This window comes from Lingula anatina, chromosome 10 (genome assembly GCF_051362555.1).
Source record: "Lingula anatina isolate TDL-2025a chromosome 10, LinAna3.0, whole genome shotgun sequence".
NCBI classification, from domain to species: Eukaryota; Metazoa; Brachiopoda; class Lingulata; order Lingulida; family Lingulidae; genus Lingula; species Lingula anatina.
In genome coordinates, this window is record NC_141776.1 from 15,463,473 (window position 1) to 15,487,301 (window position 23,829).

The 23,829-nt window shown below is 35.5% G+C and overlaps 4 protein-coding genes across 5 annotated transcripts in view; 1 reads left to right on the forward strand and 3 right to left on the reverse strand.

The window, feature by feature from the left end:
- Positions 1-180: 180 nt before the first annotated feature.
- On the reverse strand, positions 181-5,144 carry LOC106155325 (uncharacterized). The gene is made up of 2 exons (XM_013530110.2): positions 4,998-5,144; positions 181-1,920 (listed from the first exon to the last, which is right to left on the reverse strand). The coding sequence occupies exon 2, from the start codon at positions 1,583-1,585 to the stop codon at positions 515-517; it is 1,071 nt and encodes a 356-aa protein (XP_013385564.2). The 5' UTR covers positions 1,586-1,920; positions 4,998-5,144; the 3' UTR covers positions 181-514.
- A 308-nt stretch (positions 5,145-5,452) lies between these two features.
- On the reverse strand, positions 5,453-15,969 carry LOC106179172 (H/ACA ribonucleoprotein complex subunit DKC1). The gene is made up of 14 exons (XM_086997643.1): positions 15,884-15,969; positions 15,262-15,296; positions 14,948-15,034; positions 14,658-14,749; positions 14,096-14,345; positions 13,620-13,749; positions 13,216-13,346; positions 12,807-12,950; positions 12,230-12,350; positions 11,818-11,936; positions 11,051-11,154; positions 10,450-10,534; positions 6,917-7,039; positions 5,453-6,642 (listed from the first exon to the last, which is right to left on the reverse strand). The coding sequence occupies exons 1-14, from the start codon at positions 15,897-15,899 to the stop codon at positions 6,577-6,579; spliced, it is 1,503 nt and encodes a 500-aa protein (XP_086853769.1). The 5' UTR covers positions 15,900-15,969; the 3' UTR covers positions 5,453-6,576.
- LOC106179174 (cilia- and flagella-associated protein 300) lies at positions 15,828-20,262 on the forward strand. 2 transcript variants are annotated; one of them, XM_013562708.2, is made up of 8 exons: positions 15,828-15,989; positions 16,141-16,270; positions 16,467-16,548; positions 16,829-16,901; positions 17,413-17,579; positions 17,883-18,055; positions 18,335-18,401; positions 18,889-20,262. In XM_013562708.2, the coding sequence occupies exons 2-8, from the start codon at positions 16,173-16,175 to the stop codon at positions 19,012-19,014; spliced, it is 786 nt and encodes a 261-aa protein (XP_013418162.2). In that variant the 5' UTR covers positions 15,828-15,989; positions 16,141-16,172; the 3' UTR covers positions 19,015-20,262. The 2 variants fall into 2 exon arrangements, with proteins under 2 accessions (XP_013418162.2, XP_086853772.1); XM_086997646.1 differs by having other exon boundaries at positions 15,934-15,993.
- Positions 20,263-20,499: 237 nt separating this feature from the next.
- LOC106179175 (integrator complex subunit 4) overlaps positions 20,500-23,829 on the reverse strand; it is a 33,110-nt gene continuing 29,780 nt past the window's right edge. The window contains exons 19-20 of the mRNA XM_086997640.1: positions 23,517-23,637; positions 20,500-21,501 (exon numbers count right to left, since the gene is read on the reverse strand). Coding sequence (XP_086853766.1) covers positions 21,359-21,501; positions 23,517-23,637 — 264 coding nt within the window. The 3' untranslated portion in view covers positions 20,500-21,358. The remainder of the gene's footprint in view (positions 21,502-23,516; positions 23,638-23,829) is intronic.

Genomic DNA, 23,829 nt, shown 5'->3' on the forward strand with positions numbered 1-23,829 from the left:
CATACAAGGCAGCAAAAGTTTTGGAAGGACAGTAGTATCAGTGTCAAAATTGATGGAAGAAGTAACATAGTAACTACTGACACACAACTGGAAAATATCAATTTTTGGTGAAAGGAAGAAGTTACGGAAGTAGAATTTCCTTTAAGAAAACAAATCAGCCTTCCATTTAATGAACAGCACTTCAGCAGTAAATGTTATATTATATTACAATATCCCAATTGAAAAGTCGCAGCCTCCTGAGCCGTTTGGGGAATTAATATTATCACTGGTTGATATATGAAAAGCACAAATAAACAGAAGTTTTGCCATTTTATGTACAAAAAACAAACAAACTATGAATAAAGTTATGCTTTTGGAAACAAACCATAATTGTGATCTCTTTACTCCATTCAGTGAAACATCTAGTTAATTGGGTTAGGTGAGCTACTCTGCTCTCCACCAGTTAAATGCGTTGGGTGAGCTACTCTGCTCTCAACCAGTTTATTGCATTAGGTGAGCTATGTATTTTCAAACATCATACATCGCCAGCATTTGCAAAAACATTTCTAAACATTGCAACAGGATATATCTCAGGACGAACATCCTCACCCACATTCTCTTCAAACTCCTTTTTGCAGTTATCCTCAAATTCACTTTTCACCAAGCCTTGTACGGCCCAAGTCTCTGGATACATTTCACGAGGTTTCTCACCTGTCTCAGTTTTAGACGGAACAAAATTGTTTTGTTTTAATCCACTAGGGTTTTCCATTATCCCTTGTGTATATCGTAAAATCTTTTCTTGGGTGTGACTTTTCTCATGCTGTTTAGCTTCCCATTTCCTAATAAATATCCTTTCACAGTATTGGCATTTAAACTTTTTTTCTATAACGTGAGTTATTTCATGTTGTTTAAATGCATATTTTGTAAAGAATGTCTCTTCACAATACTGACATTTAAAATATTTTTCTCCAGTGTGAGTTCTCTCATGCTCTTTACAGCTTTGTTTTGTACTGTAAATCTTCCCACAATACTGACATTTACAACGATTTGCTCCTGTGCGAGTCATTTCATGTCTTTTAAAATTGGCTTTCCTATAAAATCTCCTTTTACAGCACTGACATTCAAATGATTTGTCTTCAGTGTGAGTCCTTTCATGAAGTTGCAAGTAAAATCTTGCAATGAACATCTTTTCACAAAAATGGCACTTAAATGTTTTTCCTCCTGTGTGTAGCCCCTCATGCCGTTTCTGACTGCACCTTACACTGAATCTTCTTTTACAGTACTGACATTCAAATGGTTTTTCTCCAGTATGAATCCTCTCATGACTTTTTCGGGTGGCATTTGTTCTGAATGTCTTTTCACAATACTGGCATTTATATTGTTTTTCTTCAGTTTGAGTCTTCTCATGCACTTTATAGTCACATTTTGCACTGAATGCCTTTTCAGAATCCTGGCATTTAAATTGGTTTTTCTCAGTGTGTGTTCTCTCATGATGTTTACAGACCCATTTTATATTGAAAGCCTTTTCACAGTACTGGCATTTAAATATTTTTTTTCCTGTTTGAGTAATGTCATTTTGTCTACACCCATCTTTTTTATGATGCATCTTTTCCCTGTAATGACATTTACACAATTTTCTCACGGAAATTATTGTGGCTGCAACCAATTTTTTTTTCCTGTGCTTGCATTTAAATATTTTTCATCCCAGTCTGAGTGTTTTTTTTTTTTTAATTTCTATTTGGCTTCTTTCACGTGATTTTTTGTCGCTGTACTGATAATTACATTGTCTATCCCCTGTGTGAGTTCTTCCTTCTGGAGTGCACTACTGCCACTGACAGGATATCTTGTATCAAAGTACTGGCTCTTGTTTGGAGTTTCACCTTCACTCACGGCAAGTTTTCCTTCAGTCTTTTACACAATGTTCTAGCTAGTACCTGCATTCTTAAAAAAATATATATATATAATATATATATATGAGAATATAAGCATTTTAAACATTGATTAGAAGTCATAAGTTGCTTAGTTGTTAAGATGAAAGCATGAATGAAGTTTGGCTTAATATTACAAAGAAGACTATGTAAGGTTGACAAACAAGCATTGAACGATCGAAGTAAAATACACAATATTAGCACAATACAACTGTATATTCTGAGTACTTAAATATATATGGCAATGTCTGAGAATTCAAAACTGCAAAAAAACATGCAAACTTCTTGAGATGATAAGTGTGCCAGACGACCCAATATGCTAAAAACGAATTTTAACAATTTGCAAATTTCAGTCGACGATATCATAATCGGTTACCTAGCAAAACGTTTCACTTTTATATCACGGACACCCTTGCTAGGTATATCACAATCTGCTAGGGGCGCTACAGTAGTAACTATCCAGGGGCAGTGAAATGTAAAACTGATATCCGCCTGCTGACAGCTCGCCTATGGCATCCCTTTTTTAAATCTCTCTTTTAGCACCGTGTAAATAAACAAATACAAGCAGTGCACTCGGTAGGATTTTTCTAAGGGAGTACCGTACCCCTTGCCCAAAAAAAGAAGGGGTAATTTTCAAAATGAAGGGGTAAAATTAAAAAATGCTCATCAAGGTGTAATTTTGTGTATTAATAATCATGCAATCACACAGTTCACTTTCATAACAATAACCCACTATCCTTTTATCCAAAATCTTTTATTATTGCAATTTAACAAAAAGAAAACAAAAACAAAATGGACAGGTCACGCATAGGTCACGACTAGATACTGTGTTTCTTTGACTAGAGTAAAAGTAACTGGTGCTACCTAGTAAATGTAACAAAAGGAAAACATTCCTCTTTTGGCTTGAAAACAAAAATCTCAAAATAAATATAATAATAACAATCTCAAAATAAAAGATCTCATTTTAAAAAATTTACAATCTATTCTTGACTGAGATTTAAAAATGCTCCTGGCCTAACTGCTTCCTTAGTAAAGTTTTTAAAAAAACTAGGTCAAACAAGCGCTCTGTAATAGTTGGGAGAGGGAGAGATAGAGAACGGCGCCAAAATGTCTGGACACTGACAAGTAGTCACCCAGTATCCGTCTCTGTCAAACAAGCATTTTTTAGTATACTATTTGAGAAGGGACACAAAATTTACATATTTAGCCATTTTAATCAATCAAAATGTTCATACTTCTTACTCTTCCTAGTGTTTCTCCCTAAAATTGATGCCGACAAAAAGTAGGTCAAGTCGGGAACATTAGGCAGCCGTCGTTTTTAAGTTTTACTAAATTGTTTATAAAAATTAAACCTTTGCTTTCAATTTGTAAATAATTACTAGAAATATTATTTCACAGTTTGTTGAAAGATAATTTTTATTTATGTTTGTTAGCGCAGCACTTCAAGTTCAACTGTTTTCTAAGCTGGCCAAATCTGGAGCTAGCCGGTTGCTGCAAACCACTTTGTTTCCAACCGGCAAATGACTGCCAATAATAAACGATCTATTTTGTCTGTGATAATAAATTTTACACTTCAAATTTTCCGGGCAAGTGAACAGCCGAAAGTCACTTGCGTTTCCGGGCAACTACCAGCTAAATTTTAGTTGCCCGGCTGATAAAACTAGTTGCGAAACGCAACCATCGCAAGTAGGTATGTCGGACTCTGAAATCTATTAGTAAATAACTTTGCCTACCTTGCATGACAAAACCTTTTAATTGACTGTTGTTTTTTTCCTTTGCTTTTCCTTTTTCTCGTCATTTTGTCACCACTGGTAATCAGCAGAGCTGGAAATTCCCTGTCGCCCGCTCGTCAAATGCGACTAAAAATTTATTCTGACGACTAAAACTACAAAAGTCACAAGGGTTACTGGCCTAAAGTATTTGGTCTGGGCGAGTGATTTAAATTGGTCCTAAACGTATGGTTGCTCAATTAAAATGTTGAACAATTATGTGAATAAAAAAACGATCATTTCATCGTTGTTCATACCTTGTTTATACTAAAGAGAGGCACACGTGCTTTGACCTAAAACTTGCATATTATGACCAATCAGAGAAGATTACGTCATCCTCTGCGGGTCAGTGAAAGAAGAAGCATGTTTTAGTCGGGTAATTCAAATATCTTAAGAAAAAAATGAGACACTTGAGAATCAATTATGACATTTTCAACATGAGTCTGACCGTCAACAGTCAGCGGACTGGTCAACTTCGCCGATCTTCAAAGCCAAAGGTGTGCGTATTCGTACGCGCTGGGGCTCCAGCCAATGCGTAAAAACAGCAAAACAACGCGTAATTACGCACTCTCATACGCTAACGAGTTTACTGCACAAGCCATTTACTAGATAAGGTGTAAATCAAAGAGTAAATTCCGGTAACGTGATTTTCCCGTGTTGCAGTCTTAGAGAACTTTGAGGACGTTTTTAAATTTTGCCTCGACAAAATGTTTAAAAATTTCAGATAAGTAGTGCATGGAAGCTTTTGTAATTCATGCCGTGTAAAGTTCATGAAATTTGCAATATTATGCCGAAAAATCATGAAAATTGAACCATGCGAAGTATATAGTTTATTTGATGTGCAATATTTATAGTACATGATCTGCACGGAAGCCATCCCAGCCATGTGCTTGTACGGTCGCCAATTTGGGTTTGTTTCCGGGTCATTAGATTAACATACAGCCCTAATTGCCCTAATTGGCTACAGCTGAGTGATCACCGCTGTTCAGTAGTTACAGGTTTTTAGCTGAAGAGGGTGGACACTTTTGGTGAATTTTTGCAGTTAAAACACTTCGAATTCAATATCTTTGTTGCTTGTAGGAATATTTTAAAAATTCCAAAAGAATTCATCTGTTTTTTTGTATTACCTTTCAGAAGATATAAGTATAATAAATTTCTGATCAGTTTGAAAAAATTTCTGATATACCTATCCTTGCCGTTGCGAATGACTTCGTCCTGTTTATCGCATCCCGAGTCATTTTATCCTGTGTATTGCGCTATAATGAGTATTTTATTATTACTAGTTTATGGCCCAGCAGTAAAGCCCAAGCATTATACTCACCACATGCTGGCTGCCTTTTGATTTTACAAAGTTGGACAAAGTTCTATCACAGAAGTAGAAAGCTTTCTACAAAAAGTGGAAAAGGAATGACATTCGCTTCGAAACTGCTTTGTTCAGTTATATCCAGGACAAGCCGCATTCCAATTCCGTTATACAGCGGATAACGTTATGTACAGCACGCACTAATGACGTCCGGCCCTCATTAGCTGATTAGGGAACTAATTTATGGAATGAAACTGAACACTTAAAGAACAAGCGATAACTAAATAAAGAATTTAACACAAAGATGTATAAAAGCGTTTTTTTCACTTATCATCAAACACGAACTTAAAATTTACCCATTCAGCGACTCTTCATCTCCCCCGTAACTGGTAAATGTGGCGTATTTAAAATCAAAGGGTGAATTGGTCACACAAAAAGCCAACAAAACTGTACTACATAAAATAACACAAGGCTGATTATAAGTATTCTTTTATTTACATGAAAGTGCTCCTCCATCTCATAATTTATTTTTTCCGTCTTGCCTATAGCGTATCGATATAGGACAGAGCTGCATACCGACTTATAAAAAAAAAAAATTCCAGTTACATTTCAAAGAAATAATTGTCATTGTAACTTTTGGTCTCAGTAGTTAAGCAGAGGAGCAAAATGCCTGACGTTTACTGAAGTAGCGGTCATATAAACAGTAAATTGCACGATCTATTATCTTTATTAGTACGGCATACAAAGCCACGTGTGGCTCGTTTTTTTTCTCTGTAATAGAACACCAGACACTAGGGCCAGTAGTTGCGTCACGAACTACACTTTTTTTTCTATAAAAATAAATCAATTTTCTTTCATATAATCTCCAGGCTCAACCAATTCCTTAAAATACTAAATAACAATAAAATTAATAAATGAAATATAATAAAAATGACAAAACATTATTTTCAGTGGTTAAAAAAAAAGCTAGATTTGCAAATGTAGTTATAATTAGCTCTCCTACCAACTGTTCAGCTTGCAATTTCGACTCAGTTCTTTGTATATTCATGATGATGACATTCAATGAAACTGTATCTATAGATGGGTCATAAGCATCTATATATACTATCAATGTCCCGCACTTTCTGCTCTACTGAGACACATCATTGAGCCATCACTTATCAAGTACAGTAATAAAGAGGTCATGGCCTCTTCTAGGGATGAGGCTGCCAATTAGTGGAAAAAATCTTAAAATATGGCGTTGGGACCAGAACTACCCCCCCCCCCTCCCTCCTTATCGCAGATCTGCATCGATATCATATCAAAAATAATAGTTTGGGCTCCCAAAAATATTCAGAAAATTCTTTTCCTGCTCTCCTTGAAAACTTTGTAAACGTTCACTTTGGAATCTTCCTGAAGAACAACACTCTTAATCCATTTACTACTTATACATCTGTCACTGGTCCCCCCAATGTCCAGCTCGCTTTATTCTTACATTTTTCTCATGCTTTTATCTCTGCTGCTTTCCAAATCTGTCATCCTTTCATTTTCTCTTTTTTTTCTTTTAAAGAATTCTTTCTTTCAAAAGAATTACGTTTCATTCCTCAATCTATTACTGTCAATCACTGTCAGCACTTTCCTTTTTGTGTTTCTTTTTCTTCTTCTTTTTCTTTTCAGATTTCTCCTGAAAACATACCACAATGCTTAATAATCTTTTTTACACATTAAAATGTGACATTTGAATCCTTAACTTGGCTGTAGTTAAAGGAAATCAAAAAGTTTTCAAACTTGATTCCAATTCCCCTGCATGTTTTGCAACACGGAAATTAAAACATTTTGATGCAAGCTGCAAATACATTGGCTTCCAAAATGTTAAAATATATTTTTTTTAATTAATTTGCGATCTATCAATAATTTATTTAAAAAAAAAAAAAAAAAAAAACTGTCAGAGCACTCACCACATCTGGTTCTTCTGCACTCTCTTTCTTTTTCTTCTTCTTTTTCTTCTCACTGCTTGGAGTGGCTGGAGCAGGGGTGGCAGGAGCACTCTCGTCTGAACTACTGCTGGAACTGTGCCTCCTCTGAAAGTACAGAAAAATGAGCTAATTTCTTTTCTCTGGCCGCATTTCTTACTAATTTTTAAAACCTGGAAATTAAATAAAGATAAAATATTCCAAATGATCAGTATTTCTTCACAAATCCATTCTGATATGATATGTATCATGATTGTCAGCAAGGAACTGTCACCAGAGGGCAGCCCTACTGCTAACATCCAAGAAGTTCCTGTTTCCCCATATTCGGGCTGCTCAGTGCAATATGAAATGCAAGAGCTGGGGCTATGGGGAGCTTCTGGTTCCACAAATCATAACTAGAGGATCAGAGAGGCGATACCGCCTCCGAATATTGTACCACCAGCTGGAGCAAGCGCATTCGTATAGACCCCCACATACACAAAATAAGGGACACAGCCACCAGTTTTGTGCTTGACAAGCTGTAAAAATGCAATCAACAAGAATTTTTAAACTTTTGCAAAAAATATATATGGTACAATCAAATTTAAGTTCTTCGTAAGATAGGTCAAGGGTCAATTTCAAGGTCACAGTAAATTGCCAGTATATGACTTCCTATTCAAGTTCAAGAGTAACTATGGACCTATCTCTGCCAGTTTTGGAGATAAAAGGGAAGCAAAATTTGCAAAGTTCAGTTTATGGTGAAAAGTAGGTCAAAGGTCAATTTTAAGGTCACATTTAGATTGCCAGTATATGACTTTCTATGTAAGTTCAATAGTAACTACGGACCTATCTCAGCCAGTTTTGGAGATAAAAGAAAAGCAAAATTTGCAAAATTCAGTTCATGGTGTAAAGAAGGTCAAAGGTCAATTTTAAGGTCACATTTTGATTGCCAGTATATGACTTCCTATTCAAGTTCAATAGTAACTATGGACCTATCTCTGCCAGTTTTGGAGATAAAAGGGAAGAAAAATTTGCAAAGTTCAGTTCATGGTGAAAAGTAGGTCAAAGGTCAATTTTAAGATCACATTTAGATTGCCAGTATATGACTTCCTATTCAAGTTCAATAGTAACTATGGACCTATCTCTGCCAGTTTTGGAGATAAAAGGAAAGCAAAATTTGCAAAGTTCAATTCATGGTGAAAAGTAGGTCAAAGGTCAATTTTAAGGTCACATATAGATTGCCAGTATATGACTTCCTATTCAAGTTAAATAGTAACTACGGACCTATCTCTGCCAGTTTTGGAGATAAAAGGAAAGCAAAATTTGCAAAGTTCAATTCATGGTGAAAAGTAGGTCAAAGGTCAATTTTAAGGTCACATATAGATTGCCAGTATATGACTTCCTATTCAAGTTCAATAGTAACTACGGACCTATCTCAGCCAGTTTTGGAGATAAAAGGAAAGCAAAATTTGCAAAGTTCAATTCATGGTGAAAAGTAGGTCAAAGGTCAATTTCAAGGTCACATTTAGATTGCCAGTATATGACTTTCTATTCAAGTTCAATAGTAACTACGGACCTATCTCAGCCAGTTTTGGAGATAAAAGAAAAGCAAAATTTGCAAAGTTCAGTTCATGGTGTAAAGTAGGTCAAAGGTCAGTTTTAAGGTCACATTTAGATTGCCAGTATATGACTTCCTATTCAAGTTCAATAGTAACTATGGACCTATCTCTGCCAGTTTTGGAGATAAAAGGAAAGCAAAATTTGCAAAGTTCAATTCATGGTGAAAAGTAGGTCAAAGGTCAATTTTAAGGTCACATATAGATTGCCAGTATATGACTTCCTATTCAAGTTCAATAGTAACTATGGACCTATCTCTGCCAGTTTTGGAGATAAAAGGAAAGCAAAATTTGCAAAGTTCAATTCATGGTGAAAAGTAGGTCAAAGGTCAATTTCAAGGTCACATTTAGATTGCCAGTATATGACTTTCTATTCAAGTTCAAGAGTAACTATGGACCTATCTCAGACAGTTTTGGAGATAAAAGAAAAGCAAAATTTGCAAAATTCAGTTCATGGTGAAAAGTAGGTCAAAGGTCAATTTTAAGATCACATTTAGATTGCCAGTATATGACTTCCTATTCAAGTTCAATAGTAACTATGGACCTATCTCTGCCAGTTTTGGAGATAAAAGGGAAGCAAAATTTGCAAAGTTCAGTTCATGGTGAAAAGTAGGTCAAAGGTCAATTTCAAGGTCACAGTAAGATAGCCAGTATATGACTTCCTATTCAAGTTCAATAGTAACTATGGACCTATCTCTGCCAGTTTTGGAGATATAAGGGACTAAATGTTATAATTTTGGAGTTACCATAATGTGCCTTAAATTTCGTACAGAAAAAATTAATTAAAATAAAGAAAATGTCCTTTTTGTCAAAATTCTTGAAATAGGAGGTGCTCTGAAGTTTCAGAAGTTCAAATTTGATGAAATAATGTCATTTTTGACCACAAGTTGTCTGCCTCGCCAAGCCTTATGTTTTACTTTCCCGGGGTTCAAAATTTACTATCCATTACCGTTCTGCACATTTTGCTTTCACCACCACTATGTACTTTTTGATACAGCGTAACTCGAAAACCGTACGTAATACAAAAATACGGAGACCACCTCCAGTGTTGGGCTTTACATGCTCTACAAAATGCAAAAAAGAATGGGTCTCTAGCATTAACGGTTCCCGAATTAGAGACAGTTTTCAGTTTCGGAATCTTATGGCCCCTACTCCTGTGAAAATGCACTGATTGACCCCAAACTCACGGAGATGAAAGATGACCTAAAGGGTAACACCTGCCAATAATATTATAGGTTAGGTCTGTGTAGTTTCTGAATATCAGAGCAAATAATTTTTTTTTTTGTGAAAAATTTCGTTTTTTTGAAAATTTTGGCCTGTTTGACCTTGAAATAAAGGTCAAAGGTCAAATCCAAGGGCATATTTGAAATCTACACATATGACTTTTGGTCAGCCGTCTATAGAAATTTTTCCCATAATTCCTTCTGTAGGGTAGATAATTAGCATTTAATTTTGCCATTTTTGGACAAGGGTGCATTGCAATGAGTGCCACACTACCCCAATAAGATAATAGACCCCAATACCGACAAAGCCCAAATTTTACGTGGAACGAGTTGAGATTATAGGTGACCTAAATCCAAGAGATGGGTATGGAGGCCCTTACCGTCTAGGAGGAGAAGCGGTAACGGTGACATGGCGGCGGAGCCGCAGGAGCCGGCGGAGCCAGCGGAACATACGGGTCGGGACTAAAACCATGGGTACCGCCAGCGCCTACGCTGGTGGTACAATTATACTATGTTGAGTTTGTTGATGTAACTAAAACTAGAGAACCTATAACAAATGAACTTGCGAAGACACAGAAACAAGTCAGAACTTTTACTCTCGAGTTTGTGTTAAATAATAATAACGAAATTAATAGTGAAAAAAAAATTGTTAATAATAATCTATGGTATAAAAACAAATTTGTTCCTGACACAATCTTACCTTTTCAGCTTTGGCACCACTGCTCTCTTGGACTCCCATGGGAGTTCCTGCGTCACCTCCCCCATCAACTACTTTCTTAGGGGTGCTGGAAAAAAAATTCAATCAATCATCAATTCATATCTTAAGAATTACATTTTTGCTGAAAGAAGACCGAGTACTTTCTGAGAATATTCTGTCTCTCCCACACATCTGCAAATCCACACATCTCAAGGCTCAACTGGCTCAACTTGGTTTTTTACTTAAAAATAACAAGCGAAAGTTGAATATTCAAAGACAAATGTTCTTGGTTTTCAGCACAAGACAGCCACCAGAGGGCAGTCCTGTTTCCTATATCCAAGAGGTTCCTATTTCCCCGTATTTGGGCTGCTCAGTGCAATAGTGTGTACAAGAGCTGTGGCAATGGGGAACACAGATGTATTTATTAATGAAATTTTAATTGAACCCCCAAAATAAATAAATAAATAAATAACCAATTTTAAGTTTCAGACACATACCCAAATCTGACTTGCTCTCTTCACCTAAAATGTCCATCCTCATCCTGACATGCGATAAAAAGCTAAAAAAAATTCTAGGTAAAAATATCCGTTATTTTAAAACTGACCTGTAATCCACATAGGTATTCTGCCAGTCCTGAGGAGTCCTTTCATTAGGTTTACCATGCTCTGTTAACAGACCTTCTTTTATCATCTTTTTCTTTGCCAAAGCCTAGAAAATATTTTAAAAATAATCAGATTCATGGGAAAACTTGTATTTGCTTACTTGTGGAATGTTTTTCAGACAACTTTGTATAAATAAGTCAACTGATCAAAGATATTGATTTTTTTTTTCTGTCCCAAGACTCAAGCAAACTCCCTGTCAAAACTTTTACTTCCTAATTTAAAGTCAACTATGAAAATCTCATAATTTTGACATTTCTCGAAAATATATTGATGAAGCTTCTTCCAAAAATTTTCATTTTCATAATAGAGCAATCAGTTAAACTTTTTAAAATAATGTTTCTTGGTCTTCAGCACAAGACAGCCACCAGAGGGCAGTCCTGTTTCCTATATCCAAGAGGTTCTTATTTCCCCGTATTTGGGCTGCTCAATGCAATAGTGTGTACAAGAGCTGTGGCAATGGGGAACATGCACGTTACAGAAAAATAAATAATTAATTTTGAAAAAGACCCGTCTATTTATCCAAAGACACAACTTATCATTTGCTATCTTAACTTTCTAGAATAATGGTTTTTACTCATTTATCCATTTCTCTCTTCTTTCTTTTTCAATTCATGATCAAAATATAACACAATTCATCTGATAGTTCATCTTGGGGGGGGGGGGGGGTGACACCTAGGCAAGTGTCCACACTATAATCTTATCCTCTCACCTTTGGTCCCAGTCCCCACTTCCTGGGGTATGTGTCTCTTTCCATGATAACTCGCTTCAGTTTTGCAACCACACCATGGTCGCATGTCGCCATGACAGCTGTCGTCATCTGTGCTATGGCTGGAATATTTGGAAATCGTATCATCAATAAGTATATATTCACATAGCAATTTCAAAACTATCCCTTCATGCCCCCCCCCCCCCCCCCCCCCCCAAATGTCATCTGGAAATAACTGTGAAAATCTTTGATATCAACTTTGATATGGTTTATCAGATTGGATCATTACTCTGCCACTGTGTTGTTTTCCCTTTGTCAAAACTTTCCAAAACTGGATCAGAAAGTTATTTCACATTTGGCCAAAACTGATGGACACTCAAATCACTTTTTAGTAAGCCAAGATAGTTGTCCATACCTAAAGCAACAGCCTCTCCTTTTGTGGTGACTATTACGATCTCGTCGTTAATCTCTATGCCATCTTCATACCTCAGCACCCCGGGTAACATGATCTTGGCACCATAACATACAGCATTGATCTACAGGGTGCAACAAAAGAAAGAGATGGTTAATTCACTATTAAATGTGAACACCTTCACAATCATCTTTGCAAGAGATAATATGTGCAAAATGTATAAAATATTTAATTAAATACATGTGGATGATGTGGGTTTATTCTGTTTAGTTCTATATGTGTTGAAAACTTTTTCTTTTTGCTACTTGATTTAACTAGTTAAAAATAGACCTAATCTTTCTAACAAAAGTAAATTTAATATAATTTCTCAATCATACCAGAAATAATTACAATTTTATCAGTGGCAACCCCCCCCCCCCCAAAAAAAAGTTGAAACCAATCAAAGTTTCAACTGTTATACACATATAATACACATAAAAGGTATCCAAGCATTACACAGAGCTGATGTGTCACTGAGGTGACCAAATTGTTAATTTTTTTGTGGAGTGACAAGCAAACAGACGTGCACAAGACGACTTACAGCACTGTCTTTGAGGACAATTCTTTTATGTGACACCAGCAATGCCTCGAGGGGTTTGATTACTCGTCGCAAGTACGACTCGTCTTTGTTGTGGTCAAACTGCCACTGGGCGTCCAGGACATCGTGCATGGTCACCAAGCCCTCCTGTAACAAGGGATTTCAATTATTAAGATAATTTCATCTTCAAATTCGAAAAACGCAAATTGTGCATTACTATCAGTGATCAGAAATGCCTGCTGACACCAGCAGTTGCGTATCATGAGCAAACAAAGTGAAATGGATCAATATCAAAGCATCACTGTTAAATACTAAATGCAAATGTGAACTCCATAGTTAATCATGAAAATAAGATCTTTTTGCCTGTGAGAAAAACAACATCCATGCGTTCCCCTTTTGAGTCAAGACAAACCTTTTCTGACTGTATCCCCGACCGCACACGCCGCAACTCCTGCATCTGTCCGCCTACGCCGAGCAGTAGCCCCAGGTGCACGCACAGGGTTCTGATGTACGTGCCAGCCTCGCAGCTCACCCAAAATATTCCTGGGCAAACATGAAGACATGCACATAACGTGGTGTTTGAACATTTTTTTTGGGTTGCTTTTAGTTATTTTATTGAACTATTTTGCATATATTTGTGTTGCTTTAAGTTTCAAACTTTCATTGTTGTTAACAGCTTAACAGGTCACTGGACCAAGCTACCTGATAGGTACTTGTTCACTAAAAGAGGACATATCAAAATATCAATTTTAAAATGACTAAACATAAATCATTTTAGAAAAACTTAATGTACTGTTTCCATTCACGATTACTCACCCATATTTCTCTCTTTATCTATCTCTATCATTTTACTTTCATACACTGTGCGGACCCTAAGCTGCCGTTTTACCGCTGAGATCAGTGGCGGCCTCTGGAAAAGGGCACCTGTCAGCTGGTTCTCTATGATCTGGAGGAAAAAAAATGAAAAAGTGGTTGGCACATTATGTTTTTCAAATAAATGTGGCAAACTTGCCATTCATATTGCTTGTGACACTACTCATCCAGATGACTCAATACATTTAGTCCTGATTTTTTAAAAATTACTTTTATGGCTCCAACATCTTTCTTAGTGAGATACTCAGCATTATTTAATGAAAAATGAATGAAATAATCAAACATTTTTTTAAACTGAAGTTAGAAATTGGTCAAATATTTAACACATTTCAAGTTTTGAGCAGAGCTCAAAGTTCCTTTCACTCTCTTAAAAAAAAAAAAAAAAAATTCAAAGTCTAAATATGCCTTCAATTACCAACCTGTGTAATTTTTTTCTCGTCATCACAGGCACTGTGGAGTCTGTACATACACACATACTCCTTCCCTGCACCTTGCTGGGACTTCACGAGCCTCGTTGCACGCTCCACACACACGATCAAGCACCCAGTGACCTTGGGGTCTAACGTCCCACTGTGGCCAGTCTTCTCCACCCGAAGGATCCGTTTAATCCAAGCCACAACTTCATGAGAGGAGGGGTTGGCTGGCTTGTCCAGGTTGATGAAACCAGCTCTGCGAGAGAAATCAGAAATGTAAGAATACTGTAATCTAATCAAACACAGTGTTCAGAAATGGCATTCTTAGACAATTTTCATTTGAAGAAACTTTCTCCTCCAAGCTCTCAGAAAAAAATTAGAGTGTAAGAGTTATACTATCACAGAAATCAAAACTTGTTTTTCATCACAGAGCATAAAGAATCGACCGAGTTGTTAAAGTAAAAACTTTCTTTCCTATAGTTCTTTCATACTGCCTGCTATGAATACATTGTCAATATGTCTAAAGAAACTTATCTGACAGAGCAGACCAAGGTATATTAGAACTTACTTGACATAGTCTTCAATTGGTCTTTTGAGAGGGGAGCATCCACTTGCTATAGGGGTGTAGTGGCCTGTTCTGATGTTTAGTTTATCAAAGTTCTGAAAGATAAGATAATATAACATTATTATTTTTTCAATGAACATAATACTACCTATAGAAACAAATAGTACATACTACATCCCTTGACCTTGACTTCCCCCAGTAATTCAAGGTATTCAATCAGTTTGGATCAATCTAATGACAACTGATAAAGTATCAAGTCCAATAACCGTATTATCTTTGGTTGATAAACTTACTTTCAGTAATAATGGCCACTGTGATGTGTCTAATTTTCCTACTGCTTTAGAAGGCTGGATTGTAAAAGACTCAGAATGCTGGACTTCCTGTAACAAAATATACATTAACTGAAAATTTTTATTAGTAACAAATATCATTTAAGCAATATAATATATGAAAAATAAATTTATTGCATTCAAAAAAACTGCAGCACTGAAAAATAAGCAAATAGCAAATTAGCAAACTCTATTGACCTATTTGTATTACTGAGTATTATATTTTCAGACACATTTTAGAGGTCAATAAATCAACACATGAATTTATAAGAACTGACCCCAAGATCCACATGCTTCTTCTTTTTCTTCTTTTCTGAAATTGTAAAAATAATTTTAGAAAAACGAAAAAAAAAAAAACAATCTCACAAACGATGCTTTATAAAGTTTAATGTTACATCTACCATATCTTTTTCAAAAACTTGAGAGTATTGTGTCAAATGGGTTTTGACATCGGTCCACCACAATGGAAGTTTCGTGCAAGAACCAAACAACTTCCAAAATGACTTGATGAGGGCCGGCCGGCAGAATTTAAAAATAAATATGTTGTAACTTATGTTTTAAAAGAACTGACAAGAGCCTTACTTTTGGCAGAATGAAAATACAATAACAAGACATCAGTAAAATTATCATCATATTTAAAAAATTGCTCGATTGTGGGATTACTAGCTAACTTATACACGGTGTACTCTGTCTCGAGCATTTTACAAACAGACACACGTGGTTCGGAGCACGAGCTTTCATGCAGAGGCCCCTCTTACTTTATCTTGACCCTAAGCCATAGATGAATATTACTGATTTTCAACGCACTGAAGCAGGCAATAGTATTATGAGCGTCATATACCATCTACAGTATTCTTGTGATGCTTTATTTTTATTAAACTGTAATTAAAACGTGCTTACCCACGCTGTCCGCCATCTTCCACGTGCAGTACACTCGCGCATGCGTAAAAGCATATAACACTGGACGGTGCAGAGTGAAAGAAAACGACCGAATTATCTTTTATTAGTAGGTGTGATTATTAGATGCAGTTTGGTTGTAAAAATGAGATACACAAGAAGAATGTATTTTATCAACGTAAAAATTGTAACTTTTAATCCCAAAATTTTGTGCCATTATATTTTGTCCATTTCGGCATTAACACAATTCCATATTTTAGGGCATCAAGATGTCTTAACGTTTGTTTACATCATGGCGGAGAAGGCGGCCAAATTCACGTTTCAACTTCTGCCGGGGAAACAATTCATATCAATAGACGGGAAGGAGGCACAAGATTCGTTAATGAAATGGTAAGGGTATATATTGAAAAATGTTTGATTGTTACTAATTAATATTTGAACGCTTAATTTGTCAACCTGCATCAAAAAGTTACCTTAGTACATGTAGTCTCAACCGCGGTGAGTATACACAGTAACAGAACTCGCAGATTTTTCATCATGCAGAAAAATGTTTACGTATATATGCTTTCTCATTTGAATGTTGCAGGGGCATGAAAGGGCGCATAAAGGCACAAGTGTTCAGTTTTGACCAAGAATTTCAAGGCTACCAAAAAGATGATTTCGTTTTGGTAAGAGGAGAAAATAATTTCATTCAGAACTTTCGATAAAATAACTTTGTATGAGCACTGTAAGTGTATGATCATCTGAGAAAATATAACCTTGGTGTTGATGTCATCAAATTTCAAATGGATTTATTAATTTATTTATTATTTGCTTCATACGTTTTTCATTTTCTTCATCAAAGTATCAAAATAGTATTAGGTTTTCATTTTTTCCCAGATCCAGGGATTTTATATATATTAAGAATATTCATTTATGTCTATATGTTATCACCTCTACATGTTTCAGGCCTTTTTCAAAGACCCTGTTGTGTTGGGCAATTTAAACGTTCTTTCCTCCAGTGATAAATGGGTGCCATTAGGTGAGTTATGTGGTCATAATTGTAATGTTTTTTTTAGATTTAAGGGACTTGAGAGAGAGAGAAAGAGAATAAATATTGACAAATCAAAAAAGGACTACTTAAAGAATTCTTGTCTAAGAAAAAAGGCAGTATCATCACCATTGCATATTAATATATGTTGTGCTGTAAACCTGAACATAAAATGCAATAGTATTACAATTGTGAATGTGAACATAAAATGCAATAGTATTACAATTGTGAATGTGAACACAAAATGCAATAATATTACAATTGTAAACCTGAACACAAAATGCAATAATATTACAATTGTGAATGTGAACATGAAATGCAATTACATTACAATTCTTTAATAAAAAGTTGATTTTAAAAAATCACCAATGGATAGGCACATATAATAATATACAAAAAAGCTATAAAAATTCCATTGATTGTTTTGGCCTTCAACACACACACACACACACACACACACACATTATTCTATAAAATATCGTCATCTTATTCAATATCCTAGGCACAGAGGCACATAGCATCACAGCTCAGCCTGTCCCGTGTACTCAGGTCTCTATGGTATTCTTTGATCGCCTGGTGGATGAGGGTATCATACGGGAGTCTGGACAGATTATGAAGTGCTTTGATGACTACTATGATGATATTACTGTCTCTGATGAACTCAGAAAGGTAGGTTGTATCTGTAGGTACACACACACATACATGTAAATACATGGATACAACCAAATTTTGTTGACTGCTAGGATAATAATAATAATAATACTCTCTCTTATGAACTCACAAACTTTAAGGTAGGTGCAGACAGATGTAAATACACAAAAACAACAAAACTTTTTATCATCAGCACTGTGATGAAATAAATAAAAGATAAGTTTTTTCCATTGATCATCCCCATTCAATGATTGAATAGTATTTTGCTTTTTTATCTTGCTTTTGATGCCTAAATATTTAAGAATAATAATCATATTCCAGATGTTACTCATTGAAGACTCAGATAACTATGAAGCCTACAGCTCAGCTGAGCGAGATGAGTTTCTATTCCGTATTTTTAAGCACATCTGCCTTGGGGGTCAGGTGTGTCAGTACGAGGACGAGGTGAAGCCTTACCTGGACATGACTAAGAATATCTACAAGGATTTGGTCAGGTGAGAGGGCAGGTGTTGACTAAGGTAGACAGGTGATAAAATTTTCCTTTTTAAAAATAAGCTATTGATCTTATTAGTTGGAACTTAAGATTATTTATAAATGATCAAATGAATTTAAAGTAAGAAGAAAGGTTTTGAATGTAAAGATTTTAAGATTTAAATTAATAGCATCATTATATTATATTATATTATATTATATTATATTATATTATATTATATTATATTATATTATATTATATTATATTATATTATATTATATTATATTATATTATATTATAGTGTACAGAAGGACCCCTCTACAAAAGAATTAAGGGTTGTATCCCAAGTGTTACAGGTGACAGCCTCGGTAAGTGTTTGTGTACAGGAGTTAATGAGGTAATATACTCTAACATACTAGGTAGATGACAAAGAATTTAAAAAGAAATAAAGGGTTGCAGCTCCATCTTAAGCTTTGTGGGCAGACACACTAGTGTGCTTTTACATTAAAAACTTAAAGGCTTATTCTGCATATCTAATTTTTAGTTTTCTGGAACTTACCATTTAATTATAATGATTTTAGCCATTCTCCTAATGAAGATTGATGGGTAATTGCAGTGACTCAAACTTTAGTATCTTTTACCTAGGCTAATTCACTGGTTTACGGATGATTGTAATTTTTCTCAGTGGTTTTGGATAGGCCTTACCTTGGTGATGGAAGGAAAATTGTTGAAATTACTTGGAAAATTATTTTTGTAATTATAGAAGTAAAAGGCTAATTCATGTAGTAGCACAGTGCCACTATTTAAGTATAAACATATACTTTATATAATTTAAGTTCTACTTTTTCCTTTCAGAATGATTCTGGAATGCATTACCCATGTGACTCAGAACACGTACAGACATTTGCATATCTGATCATTGATCCAATCAAAAGGCATGTTACAACTTTCTATCATCGTTTTGGAGGTGGAATTTTCTGAAAAGTACTGTTCAAAGGTCACAGGTCAGAAGGTCAAAGGTTACGAGGTCAGAGTTCAAAGGCAGCAAGGAGAGGAAAGAAACAAGGGTTCTGATGCCGTATTTGACAATTTCTTTTTCTGCTTTGCTGTTAAAAATCCATCATATCCAATCTCATCGACAGATCACTGGAATCATGCTTGCATTTGATATATTTTTAGGAAAAAAATTAAAATTGCTTCGGCTAAAGCATTCATTTGAGTTATATCAAATGCATTGATGGTAAGCAGTTAAATTGGTTGAAACTGAACAAAATACATTTTCTTCTCAATCAAAGAAAAGAAAGGCAGCATTTAGCTGATCCCATTTCTGATTTTAAGTCTGAAAGTTATGATTTTTTTTTCATCATGGGATGTAGAAATTACTCTTAATTAAGTGCACTGCTCTTAGTTTTAAGATTTTTTGTGAAATATGTCAGTTTGTGATACACAGCAGACCCTGCACGACTCAAGACCCTTTAACATTGGTTATTTTGTATCATGAATGTATCTTATGGGAAGTATTTCCCCCTTTAGTATTATCTGAGGATCAATCCAATCTTGCCTCACTTGAACCTAGAACCCAAAATATATGTTTTCTATCCTAGCTTGAACCTTCACATTACTTGAACAAATGTTAAAAATGATTTTAAAGTCTCTATTTTTAACTTACCTTTTTAAAAAATTTACGTTTAATGGCTTTCATCTTCTTTTTTGATTTCAGAAGTTTTGAGTAATAGTTTTATACCTTCATGCTAATTTTAAAAGAAAGTTTGTTGGAATTTTTTAATTGCATAGTGCATAATATTACATTGCTAAGTATTAAGTGCATCAGAATAAAATACAATGTAATGCACTATACAAATATTGTAAGTGATAGATACAATACGAGTCGCCGAGCTGTACGTGAAATATTAAGAGTGTATTGGTGTTGTATGTGGCTTAAACCACGGCCTCTGATTGGCTACTACACTAGTGCTGCAACAGAATGTGGAATGCACTCGTACATGATGTGCTTGTATGTCAAATACAGCTCGGTCGAGTCTTTTGTTCTACGCGCTAGTCGTGGTTTAATAATAAATATTATGAATATTACATTTTCCAGTCCCAAGAGGTAAGAGTTGTGCAGAGGAAACTGAAATTTTATTGTACATTTGAACACACACATCACATTAATGTTTTTACAGAGATTCTGTAATTATGTTGTTATAATAAAAGTTGTTTTCATTTGAATTTCAGGCGCATTTCTACCATTTATCTGCAAAATATTAAATAAGCCAGATTTAAAAAAAAAGGTACTCATTTTTGTTTTGCTGAGACCCTTTACTGTGCAGTTTCAGTCTTTCAATGAGATTCATGAAAAGAAAATAAATAAAGTAAAACTAATACTGATAAAGGAAAACCCCAATTAATAAAGGAAAACTAGTACTAATAAAGGAAAACCCCAATTCAAAAGACAACAATCACATCTTGTGGTCGTATGTTTTACTTTTCACTTCACGTAACCTGCATATATCTCTTTAATATGTTACATCCAACTGAAGTAAAGCAATTATTAAGTGATTTAATGATAAAAGTCTATAGACTGCTGAAATGCTATAGTACAAAGACTATTATCAGTTTTGAACAAAAATGCAGTTTTAGATGTTATAGTTTGTATTTGTTATAACATACAGAGTTATTTCAAAACTTTCCAACTGCATTATTACTAACTCCACCAGTCTACATCGACTTAGTGTACAAAGAGCTACCTTTGAAAATTTTTAGCCACCTTTAGTTAATGGGTGGGTGATTTTCTCCAAAGGTTTATCACCTCTTGTGCAAGGTGCCGCCTTTGGACACTTGATTAAGACACCTTCAGCAAACCAGTGTCTCCAAAGGGAGTGAATGTTATTGGTCCTTGTCTCCAAACTTCACCATCTCCTGTACGGAAGCATATTGGGACAGGGGACCTGCACTGCCCAATGCCCCTTTAAGTACCTGGTGCTGTTCCTAAAGTGATCTAGATCACTATCAGTTTGGAGTAGGCATCACCACTTCATTTCCAGAAGTAGGTCTATGGTCTCATTCCTTTCCAGGGCCTAGCAATTAAATCTTGGAGTCGAGATTTAATCCATTTAATGGCACATGAGGTGGGGAAACCCTCAGGGTATAAGGGGCTTGCTTTTAAGTGGGATCAGCCATATTTAGTCCCTGGATCATCTGTTCTGAATGCGGCCTATGGCTTTTACAGGCCTGCACGGTTCCACCATATTTTCTCCTTGCTCCTAGTGTGTATCTTGGTGCCTCTTACAAGATACTCCATAATCCTCATAGTTTAAGATAAGCATCACCTCTTGGTTGCCTTTGGCTGGACTAAGACCTTGACAGGCTTGCACAGTTCTACCACCACTTTCTCCTTGCTCTCTGAGCTGTCATCTGTGGAGGAACGGTCACAGAACTTCACCAGGCTCAGTTCTATATTGCATGCCTCTGGAGGAGAAATGGAGCATTTATTGTACAAGTGTCACAACTAACACAATGTCTGTAGAGTACACACACTTGACAATAATATAATTCTATTCGGTTGAGCGAAGTGAATAAGAATGGAATTATTTTCTCCTAGGGGGCGACACTGTATACATTGTGTTAGTTGTGCTAGTGGTAAGAATTGTGGGTAAGTTACGACAGTTGTTCATTCGACCAGTTAGCGCAGATCAGTCTACACGTAAATTTTAATTTTCAAATTTTGTTGATGAATTTGTTGTTTTAATTTGATTAGTATATGTGATTCTTTCTGTTTTCTAACTACAGTGGTTATTTTTACAATGGTTATTTAATTTTATTTTTATTGTTTTCAACATAAATACAGTGTATGTTGTGTTGTAGGCGTATATGTGGTAGACATGGGTGTGTTTTTGGGTTTGAGATTTACGTTTATTAATTTCATGATTGATTTATATGAGCCGTTTTTGAGGAAGTTTGCACTTGTGTAGTGGATAGATGAGTTCGGAGGTGGTGTTTGGGATGTGGTCTCAGGTGATTTCCTATGTATGGGAGAAATGAGATCGGAAGTGCTTGGGTTGTGATATTCTGTTAAATCTCTGTGCAAGTGAAAGATGAGCTTGGGTGAGCTGTGGGATGTGATATCCCGGTGATTCCCTATATGAGGGAAGGATGAGCTAGGAAGAGCTGTTGGGATGTGATATCCCGGTGATTTCCTAGGTAAGGGAAGATGAGCTCGGAAGAGCTGTTGGGATGTGATATCCCGGTGATTCCTTAGGTAAAGGAAAGATGAGTTTGGAAGAGCTGTTGGGATGTGATATCCCGGTGATTCCTTTTTATAAATAAAAGGAAGAGATGATAAAGAGGTTTGGTGAGGAGAGGGTATCCTCGTGTTTATAATTTATTTATTTAATTATTTGTTTATGTTGTTTGTAAATGATTGAAGATGGTTTGGAATAAAATTCGTGCGCTAACTGCGTCCATATACACTTTATATGTTGTTTGTGTTGTTTTATTATTAATGTTATGCAGTGTCGGTTATTGTCTAGGAGAAGAAGTGTCACCCCCTAAATCAGAGTAATCAAAGTAGGTAGATCTTGAGTAGTTATAATGCCTGGTCTACTTACAATGTGACTAATGAGTATAAAACCACTGTACCATGGAATTGTATTGTGCATATCATTCCACAGTCATTTATCTCCCCCCAAAGTATTGCTTCAGTAAGGGTGAAACTTCTATTGTCCAGTGTGTGTATATACTTTGCACCACTCAAATTATCATTGATTTTGAACATATCTTATGGAAGGTATTTTTTTCTTTGGTATTAGCTGAAACTTCTTTGCACATTACCCAACACAAATTTTCAGGTAACTCGAAGAAATCCTCAGAGTATCCATGTTATCCAAAGTGTACTATTATTTCAAACAACTGTTCAATGTGGCCAACCTCTGGATTCACATCTTTACGCTACTGAGAATAAAAAAATGCTCAATAATATCGCATCACATTAAGTATCTTAATTGCATTATCAAATCAAGGACAGTTCTGAGGCCTGCTTCTCAAAAAATCTTGTTTTTGGACTTGTTATCCAACTAAATAATGCTTTACATAAAAAAATGACTACGATAAGGTTTGTGCTCTCAATGTAGCCCATTAAGGTACGATGTCTAATATCCTACCTTAAGCCCTTGTAACACCGGGCTTGCAAAAGTATAGCATAAACTTTCGCCCATTCTTACCCCTTTGAAAGTCAAAGCTTTTATCAATTTTTGACAGTCAACATCATATTCATATATCAGGGTAAATAAACTTTAAATATTGTAGATTTTTTGTTAGATATTTGTAACAATGGGCAAAAAAAAAAATAATAATAATTCTCCAAGCACTCACAAGCCCTGCTTAACAAGGGCTTTAAAAGTCCAAGATAAGCCAAATGAAAGAACCAAAGATCTTTCATGAAACAGGCACCAGGATTTAAAAAAAAAAAAAAAAAAAAACCTAACCTTGCCAGACTGCATGGGAGACCAGGACTTGGGTGACCAGTCTGTGTTTAAGTGGTCCTATTCGTTTGTAGTCACTGGGTTTAGGCAAGAGATACTGGACCTGCTGTTCTGGCGTCTTGAGCTGTAATTATAACATCCACAACATAATAACTTTATAGGTTGTTCTCAATTTGACAGCGTACATATATGAGAATTTATATCCGTTTAAAGAGTATCATCAACAGCACATCTGACATTTTTGTGATACTAGTTTTCATACCTATAGGCTAAAAAATACTCAGAAATGCTTAGAAAAATATAAACTGGGAAAAAT